The sequence below is a fragment of the Nothobranchius furzeri genome, chromosome 18, assembly GCF_043380555.1.
Source record: "Nothobranchius furzeri strain GRZ-AD chromosome 18, NfurGRZ-RIMD1, whole genome shotgun sequence".
NCBI lineage: Eukaryota > Metazoa > Chordata > Actinopteri > Cyprinodontiformes > Nothobranchiidae > Nothobranchius > Nothobranchius furzeri.
Window position 1 is genome coordinate 12,307,242 of NC_091758.1, and position 16,583 is coordinate 12,323,824.

General features: G+C 44.8%; 1 protein-coding gene across 6 annotated transcripts in view; it reads left to right on the forward strand.

Annotated features, from left to right (window-relative positions):
* The window catches only part of septin12 (septin 12), a 125,819-nt gene that overhangs the window by 64,804 nt on the left and 44,432 nt on the right, over positions 1-16,583 (forward strand). The window contains exon 1 of one of the 6 annotated variants that reach the window (XM_070546965.1): positions 4,899-7,160. The exons of 4 other annotated variants lie outside the window; for them this stretch is intronic. In XM_070546965.1, the coding sequence (XP_070403066.1) occupies positions 7,145-7,160 (16 nt within the window). In that variant the 5' untranslated portion in view covers positions 4,899-7,144. Of the gene's footprint in view, positions 1-4,898; positions 7,161-15,835; positions 16,259-16,583 lie in introns of those variants that run through there. One more of the 6 variants, XM_054742131.2, reaches the window with a different exon arrangement.

Sequence of the window (16,583 nt, forward strand, 5' to 3'; positions counted from 1 at the left end):
AACATAGACTGAAGCGTTTTACTCCCTCCTTTCATTCTTCTGCTCCGTCACATTTTGTTCCAACTGAATCTGCAAGGCTTGATCCTATATTTACAAAAAAAGTTACATTTATTTGCGACTTCCCTTTTGTCCCTCAAAGTCTTACCACCCTTAATAAAGAAGTCTGGACAGTGGGAAAACTGATATCTAAACCTTAAAAAACCACCCAGAACTCTCCCATGTTTTTTATCACATACACTGTCTTTCAATTTTAGATTTAGATAGTCTTTCTTTACTTGTCGTATTAATGTTGTTAATTTATTTTTATAAGTCTTATACTTCATTACCGTAGCTTTGGTTTGCGGTCTTACAAAGTCTCTGTATAATTTTAGTTTTTTCTTAAAGGATTTCAACAGAGGGGTCCCTTCATACCTAGTTAGGATTTTGCACTACTGGTACTCTCATCAACTGATGCAGGTAAAGTGGGGGACAGAAGTGTCTGAACCTTTCTCTGTATCGAATGGAGTCAGACAAGGAGGGATTCTGTCTCCTGTCCTTTTTAACCTGTACCTTGACGAGCTGTCTGTTACTTTAAATGATAGTAAGACTGGATGCTTGGTGGGTGACCGACTGGTAAATCATTTAATATATGCAGATGACCTAGTCCTCATGTCTCCCTATAGCGCAGGCCTGCAGCAGCTGCTCAGGACATGTGCTAAGTATGGTGAGCAATTTGACATCCTGTTTAACCCTAAAAAGAGTGTGGTTATGATTGCTGCTACTAAAGGGGACCTGAAGCTTAATTTTCCATCTTTTAACTTAACAAATCAGGTCCTCGAAGTGGTAAGCAAAGTAAAATATTTGGGGCACATTTTAAGAAGTGACCTCTGTGATGACGAGGACATTAAGAGGCAATGCGGTAAATTGTACATGCAGGCTAACACACTGGCACGTAACTTTGGCATGTGCTCAGATCCTGTTAAAGTGTCCCTCTTTCGTTCCTTTTGTACTCCTTTCTATACAGCCCACTTGTGGTGCAACTATAGTAAGGTAGTAATGAAGAAGCTTCAAGTGGCTTATCAGGATGGTTTTAGAATCCTCATGAAGCTCCCTAGATGGACCTCTGCAAGTCACATGTTTGTTGTGAGTAACATCCCTACTTTTCATGCGCTTCTGAGGCTCTTCATGTACAAATTCATCCGCCGACTGAGTTTGTCAGCTAACGCTGTTGTTAGAGCACTGTCATCTTTATCTTACAGTGACACGAGGTACTCCTCAGTCCTTTTTAAACATTGGAACAACTGCCTATACGGTTTGTAATTAGAATGTGTATTTTTATTTTTATTTTTTATTTTATTCTTGTTATGGACATAGCCCTTGTCTGAAATAAAGTTTGATTGATTGATTGATTGATTGATTGATTGATTGAGTAGTCCCTTGGTCAACCAAGGTTCCATTATCACATCCTTCTTTTTCTTAGATACCAGTCTAGGACAGATCTTATCATATAAGCAGTTATATTTAAAAAAAAAAAGTATCATAAGCCTTTTTCACGTCCTTCACATAGACCCCACTCCACAAAATTTTGTTATTGTTTCCTCTGTCCTTATTCTGAAATACCATACCTGGTCAACATCTTTGGCTTTTTTTAAGCTGGCTGAGATAAATCGTAAATATTGGTAAATGGTCACTTATAATGACATAAGTGACCATTTACCAATATTTACGATTAGTAACTCACAATTAACAACCTTGTTTCTGTGCTGTATTCGACATCATTTGCTGTTCCACTTTACTGACCAGATTATCGTCAATAGGGATTTCTGGTACCCCGCTTAGCTGGTTTGAATCTTATCTCACTGACAGGTCTCATTTCACTAAATTGAAAAAATTCCTCTAGGCTCTGTCCTTGGCCTCCTACTATTCATAATCCATCTGCTTCCTCTAGGGTCTATCTTTTGGAAATTCAATGTAACCTTTCACTGCTATGCAGATGACATTCAGCTATATGTCTCCACCACGCCGTCTTCCTTGCTTCCACCATTCTCACTCATTAACTGCATGTCAGACATCAGGTCTTATCAAGGGCACAAAATCTGTTAGGGAAGACTGGAACCTTCTCGTTATCCATCTAGAACACCACAGTTGCCTGTTTTGGTATCATTCTAGACAGTACCCTGTCCTACCATCCCCTGATCACTGCAGTTACCCATACAGCCTACTATCACCTAGGAAATATTAATTACTTCCGTCCATCACTCTCTTATCATGCCAACGTTATCGTAGTCAATATTCTGGTCACTTCTCGCCTGGATTATTGTACTTCACTCCTCTTTGCTCTGCCTCAGAAGACTCTACATAAACTTCAGCTGGTTCAAAACTCTGCAGCCCGTATCATCACCAAAACACCTTCATCTGTTCACATCACCCCTGTAATTCAGCAGCTTCATTGGCTACTAATAAAGTTCAGGATCATTTACAAATTATTGCTTCTTACATATAAGGCCATTCTTAACCTTGCCGCCTCAAATCTCTCGCAGCTCTCAGTAATATCTACACCCTCCCGTGTGCTGAGATCCTCAGCTTCTGCCAACTTTTACAGTCCTGCTGCTCGACTAGTCACCATGGGAAGCCGAGCATTTAGCAGATCTGCTCCATCCCTGGAATTCCTTGCCGGTTGAACTTAAGAACACCACATCGCTCCCTCTTTTTAAGACTGAGCTTAAAACCCACCTGTTTTAAAACGACCTATTCACTGTAATCATTTCATTCCCTTACAATTATCAAAGTACCTTGTTTTATACTGTTCCTATGTTTTCTTGCATCTGCTTTTGTTTTGAATTCTCTTGTTATTAATGAATGGTGACCTTGAGTTTTTTGAAAGGCACTTCAAATAAAGTTTATAATAATAATAATTCTTATTCTTATTATGTTTATAAATAATATTAAAAACATTTAGACATTTGAGAGAAATGTAAATATGAAATAGATGTTTTATCAGTCTTTTATTTTGTATTGACATTCTTGTAATCATCATGTAGAACCAGCTGGACCCTTTTATTCACACAGTTCTGTTTTTCCACTGGCTTTGTGTGAACTGGAGTGACGATACGTTTCTCAGTTCTGTAAATTCAGTGTAGAACTGATTTTCAGAAATGATTCACTTCCACATTTGGCTTCTAGAATCTTCATTTTCTACTTCCTGACCTTGTACTATGAGGTCAGACAGCCATCTAACAAAAAAATCATGTGATTTAGTTTTACCACTATCAGATAAGACGTGCTTTTTGCTAAATTTAAAACAAGCCCAATAAATAAACGTAAAAACCTGCAACAGTGTGCCGAGAGATAAAAGAAACCCTCGCCCCCACACTACAAACCACTCACCGCTGCTGCGTCTAAACCAAAGCCTAGTTTCTACGTGTTACCTATTGCCGTCTGACCATGTTTGTCACATTCAGTATGTGTTCTAAATTCACACCACTTGTGGTCTGACACAACTCACTTGGACTGTTTGTTACAGGTTTTTAAAAAACCTTCACTACAGGAAGTGGAGTCTCTCATGTGTTCCTTCCTGAGCAGCTTTTATTTTTTACACCAAGTTGTAGTTTCACCATCCTTTATGGATTTTGGTTAAAAAACCCAACAGTAGTTATAGGATCAGTGGGTGCGGCCTGACCAGGTGATACATCCAGCTAGTTAGAAAGCACTGAAAGTGTTAGTGAAGTTATTTTGAACGGACCAGTTATGAAGAAGAAGAAAATATCATTTCTATAGCGCCTCTCAAGATAAAAATCACGAGGCGCTTCACAAAAACTAAAAATGTAAAATATACAAAAGAATTTAGAACATTATTAAAAATATATTTAAAATGAGCAAAATAGACAGTTGTGATTAAAAAATGTTAAGAAAGATAGAGAGTGACTAAGAAAGAGGGAAATGAGTGGATTCTGAGAAAGGTGGAATAGGTGGGGAGAGCAGAACATGGAGAGGATGATGAAGGTCACACCAAAGCCTGAACAGGTGGGTCTTCAGCTGCTTTTTAAAGGAGACCACTGAGTCCACTGATCTCAGGTTCAGGGCGAGAGAGGTCCAGAGTCTGGGGGCCACAGTAGCAGATGATCTGTCACCTTTGACCTTTAGCCTGGTGCTGCACAACCAGTAGGCTTTGGTCACTGGACCTCAGGGACCTGCTGGGGGTGTAGGGACTAAGAAGATCACCAATGTAAGATGGTGCTTGTCCATGTAAGGCCCTATAGACCAGAACCAGGATCTTGAAATGAACCCTGAAGTTGACTGGCAGCCAGTGAAGCTGGAGGAGCAACACATTCTCACACCCTAAGCGTCGGAAACAAATGCTTGGTCAGCCACCCTCCACGTCAGACCCCAGACGCCAAAAGTGCCCTTTTTCGTTACTTATGTGCGAAAAGGGTTTTCCCTTTTGTAACTGCAGATCCCAATGCAGCGTAAAACTGACGTGATTAGATATCCGCTGATGCGGCACGAACCAGCTCATTTAACCGCACCTAAACCTTAACGTTTCACTATTTATAACCTTCCCCTCTCCCTCATCCTAACCTTAACCCTCTTGCTACCTAAAACGTTACTCTCACTGTGATCAAGCGTTTGTTTCCCGTGCATTCTGACTCTGACAATCAGAGTCTGACTGTCAATTTTCGTATTTGCCGCCCAAGGGGAACGTTAGAACATACCATCTGGCGAGGGGGAGGTTACACATACCCTCTACTTTTAACCTCCACCGTGGTAGTTGAAACCTCCCCCTCGCGTTGGCTCGGTCCAAACTCGACCAATCACGAGGCGGCTCCCGCCGTTCACTTCATAGAGCCGGCTTTTAGAGCGATCGACACATCACTAACGTGTTCGCTAGCAAGATGGTTAAGGTTAGGATAGGGGTGAGGGGAGGGTTAAATAAGAAGACAAGGTTAAATAAGAGGATAAGGTTAAATAAGAGGAGGATAAGGTTAAGGTGAGGTACAATGAGCTTGTTTGGTGCCCTGGCTGCGGACATTCCATCACGTCAGTGTAACGCTGCATTGGGATGCAACTGTAGCGGACGTCCCATGGCTTCAGTTTTACGCTGCATTGGGATCTGCAGTCAAATAAGGGAAAAACCCCTTTTTGCACATAAGTAACGAAAAAGGGCACTTTTGGCGTCAGGGGTCTGACGTGGAGGGTGGCTGACCAAGCGTTTGTTTTTGACGCGCTGCGAGTGAGAATGTGTTGGGAGGAGAAGCGGGATGATGTGGGTGTGTTTGGAGGACTTGGTCAGAAGCCGAGCACAGGCATTCTGAACCACCTGTAGACGGTTCAGGGAGGTTCTGCTCAAAGTCAAAGTCATTTATTGTCATTTCTACCACATGTGCAGGACATACAGAGAAATGAAATTCAGTTTCAGCACACACAATTCAAAGATCAGACATACGTGGGTAAGACACATAACAAGAATTGGTGACTGCGGTCATTCGCAACATGAGTCGCGCTACCTTAATAGATAGATGAAAAGGGTGTTACATGAGGATAAGTGGGGGTAGGTTAAAAAAAAGGCATAGCAGAGTTAGCCCCAGCGGGGAGCAACTCTATTATACAAAAAAAACTCCTTTCACATGGAAGCACAGACAGCACCGATACAACATCAGAGTCCGATGGGGAGGTGGGGATGGGCGGGATGCTGAAGCCTCCAATGGGAGCTGCCACTGCGGCGCATCGACCAGCTGCAGACCAACAGGTGGGAGGGAGAGATAAGGAACAGAGAGCACATTGAAGAGCCTTGGGGAAGCCGATAAGGGAGCTGAGAAGAAAAGCGGACACGTGAAAAGAGAGTTGTAGTAGTCTAAGCGTGAAGAGATGAAGGTGTGGATAACTGTCTCAAGTTCAGAGCGTGACAGAATGGGACTCAGCTTAGCAATGTTCCTGAGATGGAAGAAGGAAGAGCCAACAAGAGAACTGACATGAGAATCCAGGGTGAGAGCTGGGTCAAAGGTCACACCAAGATTCCTGACAGAAGGTTTGGTGTGGGAAGCAAGCTGACCAAGAGAGTCTCTGACTTTGGGAACCAGCTTGTCTGGGGCACAGATGAGGATCTCAGTCTTATCTTCATTCAGCTGAAGAAAGCTCCCAGCCATCCAGGTTCTGATAGAGTCTAAGCAGGTGTGTAACAGCTGCAGCTTAGACATCTCATGGGGCTTAAAGGAGATGTACAGTTGTATGTCATCTGCATAAAGATGGTAGGAGATTCCTTTAAAGGAGCTCAGGATGTGCTGAAGAGGAAGCAGATTGAGGAGGAAGAGCAGAGGCCCCAGCACAGAACCTTGTGGGACACCATGGGTAAGGGAGGTGGTGGAGGACCTAAACTTGGAGACGGCCACAGAGAAGGAGCGCTCAGAGAGATAAGAGGAGAACCACTCCAGAGCAGATCCTGATAGGCCTACCCATTCTCTCAGCCTCTCCAGTAGCAGGTGATGGTCAACAGTGTCAAAGGCTGCAGTCAGGTCCAGCAGGACCAGAACCAGAACCCTGCATCACTGTGAGTCAGAAGATCATTAGAGACCCTAAGAAGAGCTGTTTCAGTAGAATGAGCTCTACGAAAACCTGACTGGAAGCTATCATAGATGTTATGTTCATAAAGAGCAGCTGTGAGTTGTTTAGCCACAACCTTTTCCAAGATCTTGGAGATGAACGGAAGTTTAGAGATGGGTCTGAAGCTGCTATGGAGAGAGGGGTCGAGACTCGTTTTTTTTTAAAGAAGTGCGTGGATTACAGCGTTCTTGAAGAAAGCAGGGACCTGACCAGAAACCAGAGAAGCATTCATTATAGAGAGCACGCTGGGACCGATGGACTGAAAAGCACTTTTAAACAAAGATGAGGGTAAGATGTGGAGGGGGCATGCAGAGGTCTTCATAGAGTTAACTAGTTTGGTTAACTCAGGCAAAGAAACAGGAGCAAAGCTATCTAGGATGATGGGCCTGGTTGGAGTCGGGAGAGGCAGCGATAAGGCTGAAGGAGAGATGCTAGATCTAACCTTACTGACTTTGTCCACAAAGAAAGACAGAAAGTTCTCAGAGTCTGTAACAGAGTGGATGGAGGCTGTAGGAGTGGCAGGATGTCATGTTGGGCTGCAGCTTTTTGACCCACGACATGCAGAATCATGCACGGAGACAAAGGTAAGTAAAAAAAGGTTTTATTTTTATGTACGAAGGAGTTGATGGTCTGAGATCCGATGGTTCTGGTGGAGTTCTAGAACGGAGACAGGAGTGAGCATTTGCAGATTTGACCGTGAAAGAAATGAGTTTGTAGCTTACAGTTTCCTGGTTTTTGGTAAGGCTTAGAGGGGGTAGGCAAGTCACGGCTGGCTGAGCTGGTCGAGTGAGAGTCAGGTGTGGCTGGGAGCTGTGTACCAGAGTTCGGGGTGTCCGAGTTGGCAGGTGGGGATTGGAGAGCAGGCGGTCAGGGGTGAGCGACGGGACTGGCAGACAGGGTTGGAATCCGGTGTTTTCCTGCAGCTGATGGAGGTTTGGTTGGTGGAGGAGAAGCTTCCTGAGGAGGTCGGAGGAGAACAGGACAGATAATTTCAGGAAGGCGAGATACACAAAAAATAATAAGTTTTCAGACATAAGCAAGGTGCTGGCAAAAGTTCTACCCAATGCTGAGTATCATCCGGTACTGATGAGTTGTCCCAACGCTACTTAAATCCCCTGACCACTGATGAACAGATAGGTAGCAGCTGCTCTCCAGACAAACCCACCTGCACACAGAGAAGACTTAGCACAACACAGTTAGACTCAGCACAAACCATGACACAGGAGAGACGATGCTGCTGATGGTGTTTAATTTATGTTGATCCTTTTTTACCAGCATCCCAAATAACAACAATATTTCATCCACATTTTTTGTGGATGCAGATTGAGACAGAACAGATCTGGAAACTCCTAAAGGGTAACTGTTCTGTTGACGTACCCATGTAGAGCAGCTATGCAGTCTGGAGTCCGGGACAAACAGCAGTGGTCCTCCATTGGAGGCGTGGGTCTCCTCAGGATCTCAGGTTCTCTGTTCATTGCTGACCGGTAACTGATTTATTTTGAAAGTCTTTTTCTTGTTTTGAGCACCGTGTGGTTGAATGTCAAAGATTTTGAGAGCCATTAAACACAAATCAACATCCATACTTGTCACAACATCTCTGATGCACTGTTTACTATTGTGTTTATATTGTGTTTTTGTGCTTCAGAGACTTTTTTACACAGACAAATTTGTCCCTCCTTCTCCTCCACCTCTTCATGCGATCGCCACCTCCAAATCCGTGTTTCTCTTCATTTCCGTCCACCAATAAAACACTCACTGCATACCTTTGTTCTCCTTCAGTCACGGGTAATAAACTTTCATATTGTCACACTGTTTCTGTGAGGCGTTCCTTAATTTGTTCCTTGTCTGCTGCTAAATATCTTTTTTTTTTGAGGGGGCAATGATGGTGCTGTTGACAAATTTAAAGGAAGCGGCTTCCTGATCAATCACAAGTTTGCGGTCTCCAATCTCTTTTGACGGATAGTTAAAAAGTTGGGCATGTCTCCATCAGCCTCTGGGAGGCCGTCGGAGAACCCTTGCATCAACCCATAATGGCCTTGCATGTCTGTGTACCCACGCAGGTGGAAAGATATAAATCAGGCTTCAGATTGGCTTAAGCCCCCCCAACGTGGCCCTAACAACGTCAATGCTTAAGAAGGTCATTGCACTCCATGAGCACCTGGCAGCACAAATGAACCAACTGCGAAAGGATGGGACTCATCCTGAATGGCTAACGGAAGGGCGCACAATCCTGATCCTGAAGAACCCCTCAAAGGGTACAAGCCCATCCAACTATCGGCCAATAACCTGTCTTTCCACAACATGGAAGCTCATGTCAGGCATCATAGCAACTAACATAAGTGGGCACATGGATCGATACATGATCACAGCACAGAAGGGCATTGGCAGATATACCAGAGGAGCCAAACACCAGCTGCTGATAGGGCTGCAACAACGAATCGATAAATTCGATGAAAATCGATTACTAAAAGCGTTGGCAACGAATTGCGTCATCGATTCGTTGTGTCGCACAACTCTTCCAAAAGCGCCCCCCCCTTCCCGCCCGCCGTTGCGCGCAGACCAGAGCAAGTCAGATCAGCGCGAGGGAGAGCCGTAGATCAGCGCGAGGGAGAGCCGTCAGATCAGCGCGAGGGAGAGCCGGCAGATCAGCGCGAGGGAGAGCCGGTTCCGCATTGTTGCACAGCGATCCAGGCAGCTGCTTCCAGCGCACGGTCCATTCTCAAAGTGGCGCAACCAAAAAACTATAATTGGCACACGATCGTTCATGTCCGCACATGTTCTCTATTTTCTGTCTTATTTGTGCCTGAAGCTCTCTACTGCGGAGCTCATCACCTGTGCTGCGGTGATGTCACCTCACACAGCATCGAAAACGCGCTCTGAGCTTTGCGGTCAGGAGATCCCTTTGATCTGCTCAAAAGTAACTGATGAGGTGAAAAGGTAAGAATCCAGGCAGCAGTTTTTCTGGAGAATTAAGAGGAGATGCAGGAAGATGAGAGACAGACAGGACAGGAAAATAGTTAAATAAAAACAAGAAAACAAAACAAAGTGTTGAAAAGTAAAATGTAGATTTATCTCCACTACACGTTTTTACCAGTACAAAACAATAAGTTATACACATGTCATATTTATACATCTGATACAATTCAGATCACCTTCAAAACTCAGTCACACACCCAGGGCCGTTTCAAGACATTTTGGGGGACAAGGCAAAATGCCCCCCCCCCCCCCCCAATAACTGGGCTCCCCAGAAGCCTCTGTGTAATTCCTACCCTCTCCAGTAGTATTAGTTATACAGTGTTTATAAAAGCCCCTCAGACATTACTGACATGTTCTAATATTATCAGATGAAAAACTAAATTATCAGACATGCTGTCTCATCTGCTGATTTTCTAAACTTGCAAAAAGTAACAAAACCATTTGAAAGCCACTATTTGTGGATTCTCTGAAAGTTTCCATGGAGTGTGTGACAACTTATTTTTTCATTGATCCTATCGTCTAATCTCACAGCTGAAACAAGCATCCTTAATAATCTGTGCACAGGAAGCTTACCGATGCTGTAGTAAAACAAAAGGTATAATAATTTATTATTAATAAAACCTTGTTGCAGCACTAAAGCAGAAAAATTAGATTTTGCATTAAATATGCAAAATATTTACATATGAATTGTTTTAGAGCCCTTTTATTGGCAGAATCTGATATTAATTTAGTTCTTACAAAAAATGGGTCCCAACATGGTTTGTGTGGCGTTGCCATAGTGTGACGTCATAGGCACAGATCCCCTGTCCTCTTGTTTGGAAATGGAAATATGATCACCCTACATTAAACAAACTGTCCACCCGGGCTTTTGCACTGCACAGAGACGCTTCGCTGCCTATGACTTTGAACGTCAGTTGAGAGTCAGTCTCATGCAGACTGACCAATGAAGAGAGGGCCTCAAGTTAAGACCCTCTCCTCATTGGTCAGTCCACACGAGGTGGGTCAAAGGTTACTCTGGGCGGGTTACGTGTTGTCAGGCATTCAAGTATTGAGTATATTTACTGCATATTACAGTAAAATATTCTGTATGTGACCACATTATGGTGATCCTTGGGTCGTGATGATGGAGCCCTTGAATATTGTTGCCCAGGGTACAACAAAGTGTTAATCTGGCCCTGGTTCCGCCGTCACATTCCCGCAGAAACTGGTTGATCACACCGGGGCCAGACTACTAGCATGTGGTTTTACAACCACAATGTCCTCTGAAGCAAAAACGCTTTTAAAAGGGAGGGAGGAGTCCTAACTGTTGCTGCAGGCGTGTTGTGTGTGAGAGCAGTTATATACTGGTTAATATATTTTTGGGTTCAGTTGCTTTCATGTGGCCTAATGTGAGTCTATTTGGGATCATTGGAATGATCAGCAGCATTTCTTGATGTGACTTTATGGCAGTTGCCCAGGGCATCATCGCAAGGAGGATGGCATTCATTTACTTTTGTTTTATTTGGTATTTTTTCAGTCATTTTTGGAAATAGTGATAAATTTTGATTAATTCACAGCCTATGTTTAATTACATTTAAAATAAATGTCAACAGATGAGATCAAACAAAACAGATGAGAATTGCCCTTAAGCTGTTTAATTTGGACCAAGCATTTTAGGTCACAGATAGATGTAGCTTAGGGTCTCTGTCTATACACCTTATAAGACAATTTAGCTGATGGCATGTTGTTTTTCTGCTATTGAACTGTTTTCTAATAATGTTGTGTTAAATAAAGTGAAGGAAGGAGAGAAATAATGTTTCCCTAGCAGTTTTTAAAAATTTCCCCATGTAATCCGATTAATCGATTAATCGTGTCGAGACCCCATCCAATTAATCGATTATCCAAATAATCGTTTGTTGCAGCCCTAGCTGCTGATAGACCAAACAGTCGCCCAAGGCAGCACAGCCTGACCCACCAACCTGTGCATGGCCTGGATTGATTATAAGAAAGCCTACAGTACAACTCAATGCTGCACTCATAGATAATCGAATGCTTGGAGCGGTACAACATCAACCAGAATCAGAGCCTTCATTGCAAACTCAATGGGGCTGTGGAAAACCACCCTTGAGGCCAATTGTAAGCCAATTGCACGTCTCCATCAAATGTGGTACACACCAAGGAGATGCACTGTCCCCACTGCTGTTCTGCATAGGTCTGAACCCCCTCAGCCAAATAATCAAAAAGACTGGCAATGAATACTGACTCAAAAATGGAACCACAATCAGCCACCTTCTCTACATGGATGACATAAAGCTGTATGCCAAGAGCGACCCACACTACCAGGATCTACAGCACTGATATTGGAACGACTTGCACAGAGGACACTCATCATGGCTGCACAGGAGCAGGTCCTGAACACCAGAGGAACAGTATATATACCTATCTGACAAGATGGCGCCGAGTATGGCTGCCTCGTCGCGAGCTCCACCAAGCAACAGCTGTTTTTTGTGTTTACTACTTTTTTTTTTCTTTTTTTTTCACGAGTAGCACATGTCTCCTTGTGTACGACCGACAAACCTTAGTGGACATAAAAGATGGATTTTCTCATTACTTTCCGGAGTCCAGGGTTGTCATCACGGACCCGCCGTTTGCAGATCCCTCATTCATCTCACCTGAGACGCCTTTGTTATGGGCCCGTGGAGGCCGCAAGCGCCGACACAGAGGGAGAAGATCTGGCATTCTGGTTCGACTGAGACGGTGCACTAACAGACCACCATTACCCAGTTTACTACTGGCTAATGTGCAGTCCCTGGAGAACAAGCTGTGCGAGCTTCGGGCTCGGATCTCATTCCAGCGAGAGATGCAGGACTGCTGCGCGATCTGCCTCATAGAAACCTGGCTATCGGACAAAGTACCGGACACCGCAGTACAACTACCGGGGTTCTCCGTGCACCGCGCGGACAGGTCACAGGAGCTTACTGGGAAAAGCAGAGGTGGCGGTGTGTGTTTCATGATCAAAAACAGCTGGTGTTATTATGCAAACGTGCACCTGGACAAATCCTTCTGCTCTCCGGACCTGGAGTACCTGATGATTAAGTGCCGGCCATTCTGGCTACCGAGAGAATTCACAGCGGTGATTATTACGGCTGTTTACATTCCACCGAGCACTCAGAGAACTGTACAGCGTGATCAGCAATGAGGAAACCGTACACCCAGAGGCGGCGTTTATTACGACCGGGGACTTTAATAAGGGTAACCTGAAGAAAGTCTCACCAAAACTACACCAACACATCCATTTCAATACACGTGGAGACCGGCTACTCGACCACTGCTACACCTCTTTCCGAGATGCGTACAAAGCCCTCCCCTGCGCCCCATTCGGCCAATCAGATCACCGCTCCATCCTGTTTATACCTGCCTACAGGCAGAAGCTGAAACGGAAAGCTCCAACCCTGAGGGCGGTGCATCGTTGGTCGGACCAATCGGAGTCTACGCTGCAGGATTGTTTTGATCGCGCGGCCTGGGAAATGTTTCACGCGGCTGCTAGAGACATTGATGAGTACACAGACTCAGTCCGCGGATTTATCAGAAAACGCGTGGAAGATGTTGTCCCATCCAGAACAGTTAAGTCCTTCCCAAATCAAAAACCCTGGATTAATGGAGGTGTGCGAACGGCGCTGGCGGTGCGGAGCACCGCCTTTGCCTCCACGAACACATCAGACTACAAACACGCACATTACCAACTCCGGAAGAAGATCAAAGCAGCCAAACGTGAGTACAGAGACAGGGTGGAGCAACAGTTTGACAACCCCCGGAGTATGTGGCAGGGACTAAACACAATCACAGACTTTAGAGGGAAAACCAGAACACCGCAGACCACGGCCTCTCTGTGTGAGGATCTAAACGTATTCTATGCCAGATTCGACACAGCGAACACCATGAGACCGGACAGTGAGCGCACCGCGGATGACGTCAGTGCGCACACTGTGTCTGAAGAGGATGTGCGGAGGTGCTTCAGGAGGGTGAACGCACGCAAAACTACTGGTCCGGACGGGATTCCCGGCCGCGTCCTCAGGTCATGCGTGGCTCAGCTGGCTGGAGTGTTTACACACATCTTCAACCTTTCCCTCTCTCTGTCTGTAGTCCCAGCCTGCTTCAAAATGGCCACCATTGTCCCTGTACCCAAATCCTCCACCGTCTCCTCATTGAATGACTGGCGACCTGTAGCCCTGACCCCCATCGTGAGCAAATGCTTCGAGAAGTTGGTCAGGGACTTCATCTGCTCTGCACTACCCGATTCACTGGACCCTCTACAGTTTGCATACCGCCACAACAGGTCCACTGATGATGTCATAGCCCTGACACTCCATGCTGCCCTGTCACACCTGGAGAAGAGAGACACGTATGTGAGATTGCTGTTTGTAGATTACAGCTCAGCATTCAACACCATTGTTCCCTCGAAGCTGGACAGGAAACTGCAGGATCTAGGACTGAGCAGCTCCCTCTGCAGCTGGATCCTGAACTTTCTGTCTGACAGACGCCAGGTGGTCAGACTGGGCAGCACCACCTCATCGCCCGTCACACTGAACACTGGTGCTCCACAGGGGTGTGCACTGAGCCCTCTCCTGTACTCACTCTACACCCACGACTGCACGGCCACTAGAAACTCCAACATCATTGTGAAGTTTGCGGACGACACCACAGTGGTGGGTCTCATCACCAACGACGATGAGACGGCCTACAGGGAGGAGATCAGCGCCCTGACCCACTGGTGTCAGGACAACAGTCTCACCCTCAACGTCACAAAGACAAAGGAGATGATAATGGACTTCCGGAGGTGCAGAGGAATACACACCCCCATCACCATCAACGGCGACGCTGTGGTGAGGGTGAGCAGCTTCCGTTTCCTTGGAGTTCATCTGATCTTACGTGGTCGGTGCACACGAACAATACAGTGAAGAAGGCACAGCAGCGCCTCTTCTTTCTCAGGAGACTGAAAAGATTTGGCATGAGCCGCCGCATCCTCAGGACCTTCTATCGCTGTGCCATTGAGAGCATCCTCACTGGATGCATCACCACCTGGTATGGCAACAGCACCGCTTACAACCGCAAAGCTCTCCAGAGAGTAGTGCGGTGTGCAGAAAGGATTATTGGAGGTGAGCTTCCCTCCCTCCAGGACATCTATAAGAAGCGGTGCCTGAGGAAAGCGGGGAGGATCATCAAGGACTCAAGTCACCCCAGCCATAAACTGTTCAGACTACTTCCATCAGGAAGGAGGTTCTGCAGCATCCGGTCCAGAACCAGCAGACTGACAGACAGCTTTTTCCATCAGGCCATCAGACTGCTGAACACTTCACAGACACCTCACCCTCACTACTGAAACTCCAACATTACACACTCCATACTGTACATTAATGCCACTGTTTTGCACATACCAGCCTTATTACATTTTATATCTCTTATCTTATTGTTTACTTTATTCATTTGTAAAACATGTATATACACACTATACACACACACACACACGCACACACGTAGAAAAATAAAAAATAAAATACTTAGCACACACATTTAGGAATGTATATACCTTAAATACTATATATGTTATTACTTAGATTAGCCATTTTTATATTTTGCTTGTTTTTACGTTATTGTATTTTGCACAACTGTTGCTGTGAAACTCGCACACAAGAATTTCACTCACATGTACTGTACCAGTGTACCTGCACACGTGACGTGACAATATATATATATATATATATATATATATATATATATATATATATATATATAGATAGATAGATAGATAGATAGATAGATATAGATATATATGTGTGTGTGAAATGTTAATCGTTATTTTTATTAATTAACAAAGATCAGAGAATGATCAAAAGAGAAATCTAAAATCAGTGTTTGATGTGACCACCCTTTGCCTTCAAAACAGCATCTAGGTACACTTGTACAAAGTTTACGTGAACCAGGGTCTAATTTATAAAACTTTGTGCAGAATCTTTGCTAAAACTCTACTTAAGCTCAGCAAAAAATTTACTCGTGCAAACAAATTCTCGGTCCTATGAACGGCTGCAGCTGTTTAAATCACACCTGTCTCACAAATGAGCTCAGGTGTTCCTGGATCACATCCCTCCTTTGACACACCCACTTCCTGCCATTAATTGAGAAAGCAATGATAACATGAAAAGATGTTTGCTTATGAATGTTGTGCATAGACATAAACCTGCTGGTGTGTGTTTGTTTGTTTGACTCCACCTACTGGTAACCTTCTGAAGGCATTGGGGTTCAGTTTTCTTGATGGAGTCTGAGTTCAGGTGCAGAGCAGCTTGGAGCTGTGATCAGTGTGGCGATTAATGTACGGCTTCTCCATCCCGCCCCAGCTGAAAGCTAAGTTACTGCTGGGCAAATGATCCTGGTGGAGGCGGGCGAAGAGGGGGAGGAGGAGGGAGATGTAGTACTTCTTCTCTCGGATTAGTGGAAGCTCCTTTGGACATTTACATGTGAATAGATCCCAGGGCTGGCGTCCAACTGCACTCCCCCTCTCCGTCTCTCAACCTTTCTTCAGTCTGCTCCTGAAATAAGGGAGAACCAAACAGAGGGAGAGTTGGAAAACCAGGGAGAGAAGCACAGTGCATCACTGTTACCAAAGACGGTGGACTTGACAGGCCTTCACTGCTGATCAGGGTGTGAAGCTGACGTTTTTGGATGAGAAGAGGTAGGAAAGAGTCTCTTCCTTGGTTCTTTGGTTTGTTTGTCTCCTCGTGGATGATGGGGGGTGGGGGGTGAGGCAGGGAGTTGTGACCGATGCCCCATGCACAGTCTTGTGGCCTAACAAAGCGGATGGAACTCGTCCACTTTGTCTAAATAGGGGTGGAGAGAACGTGAGGCCTCATCTTGTTTCTTACTAACTGTTGAATGTTACAGGTGCTCAAGGCCAGCTCTGCTTCTCATTTGACAGAATCAGATTCCTTTTATCTTTTGTATTTTTAGTTTACTGTTTTTATGTTCTCTGTGCTCTAAAACAGTCCTTTTGTTTAAAA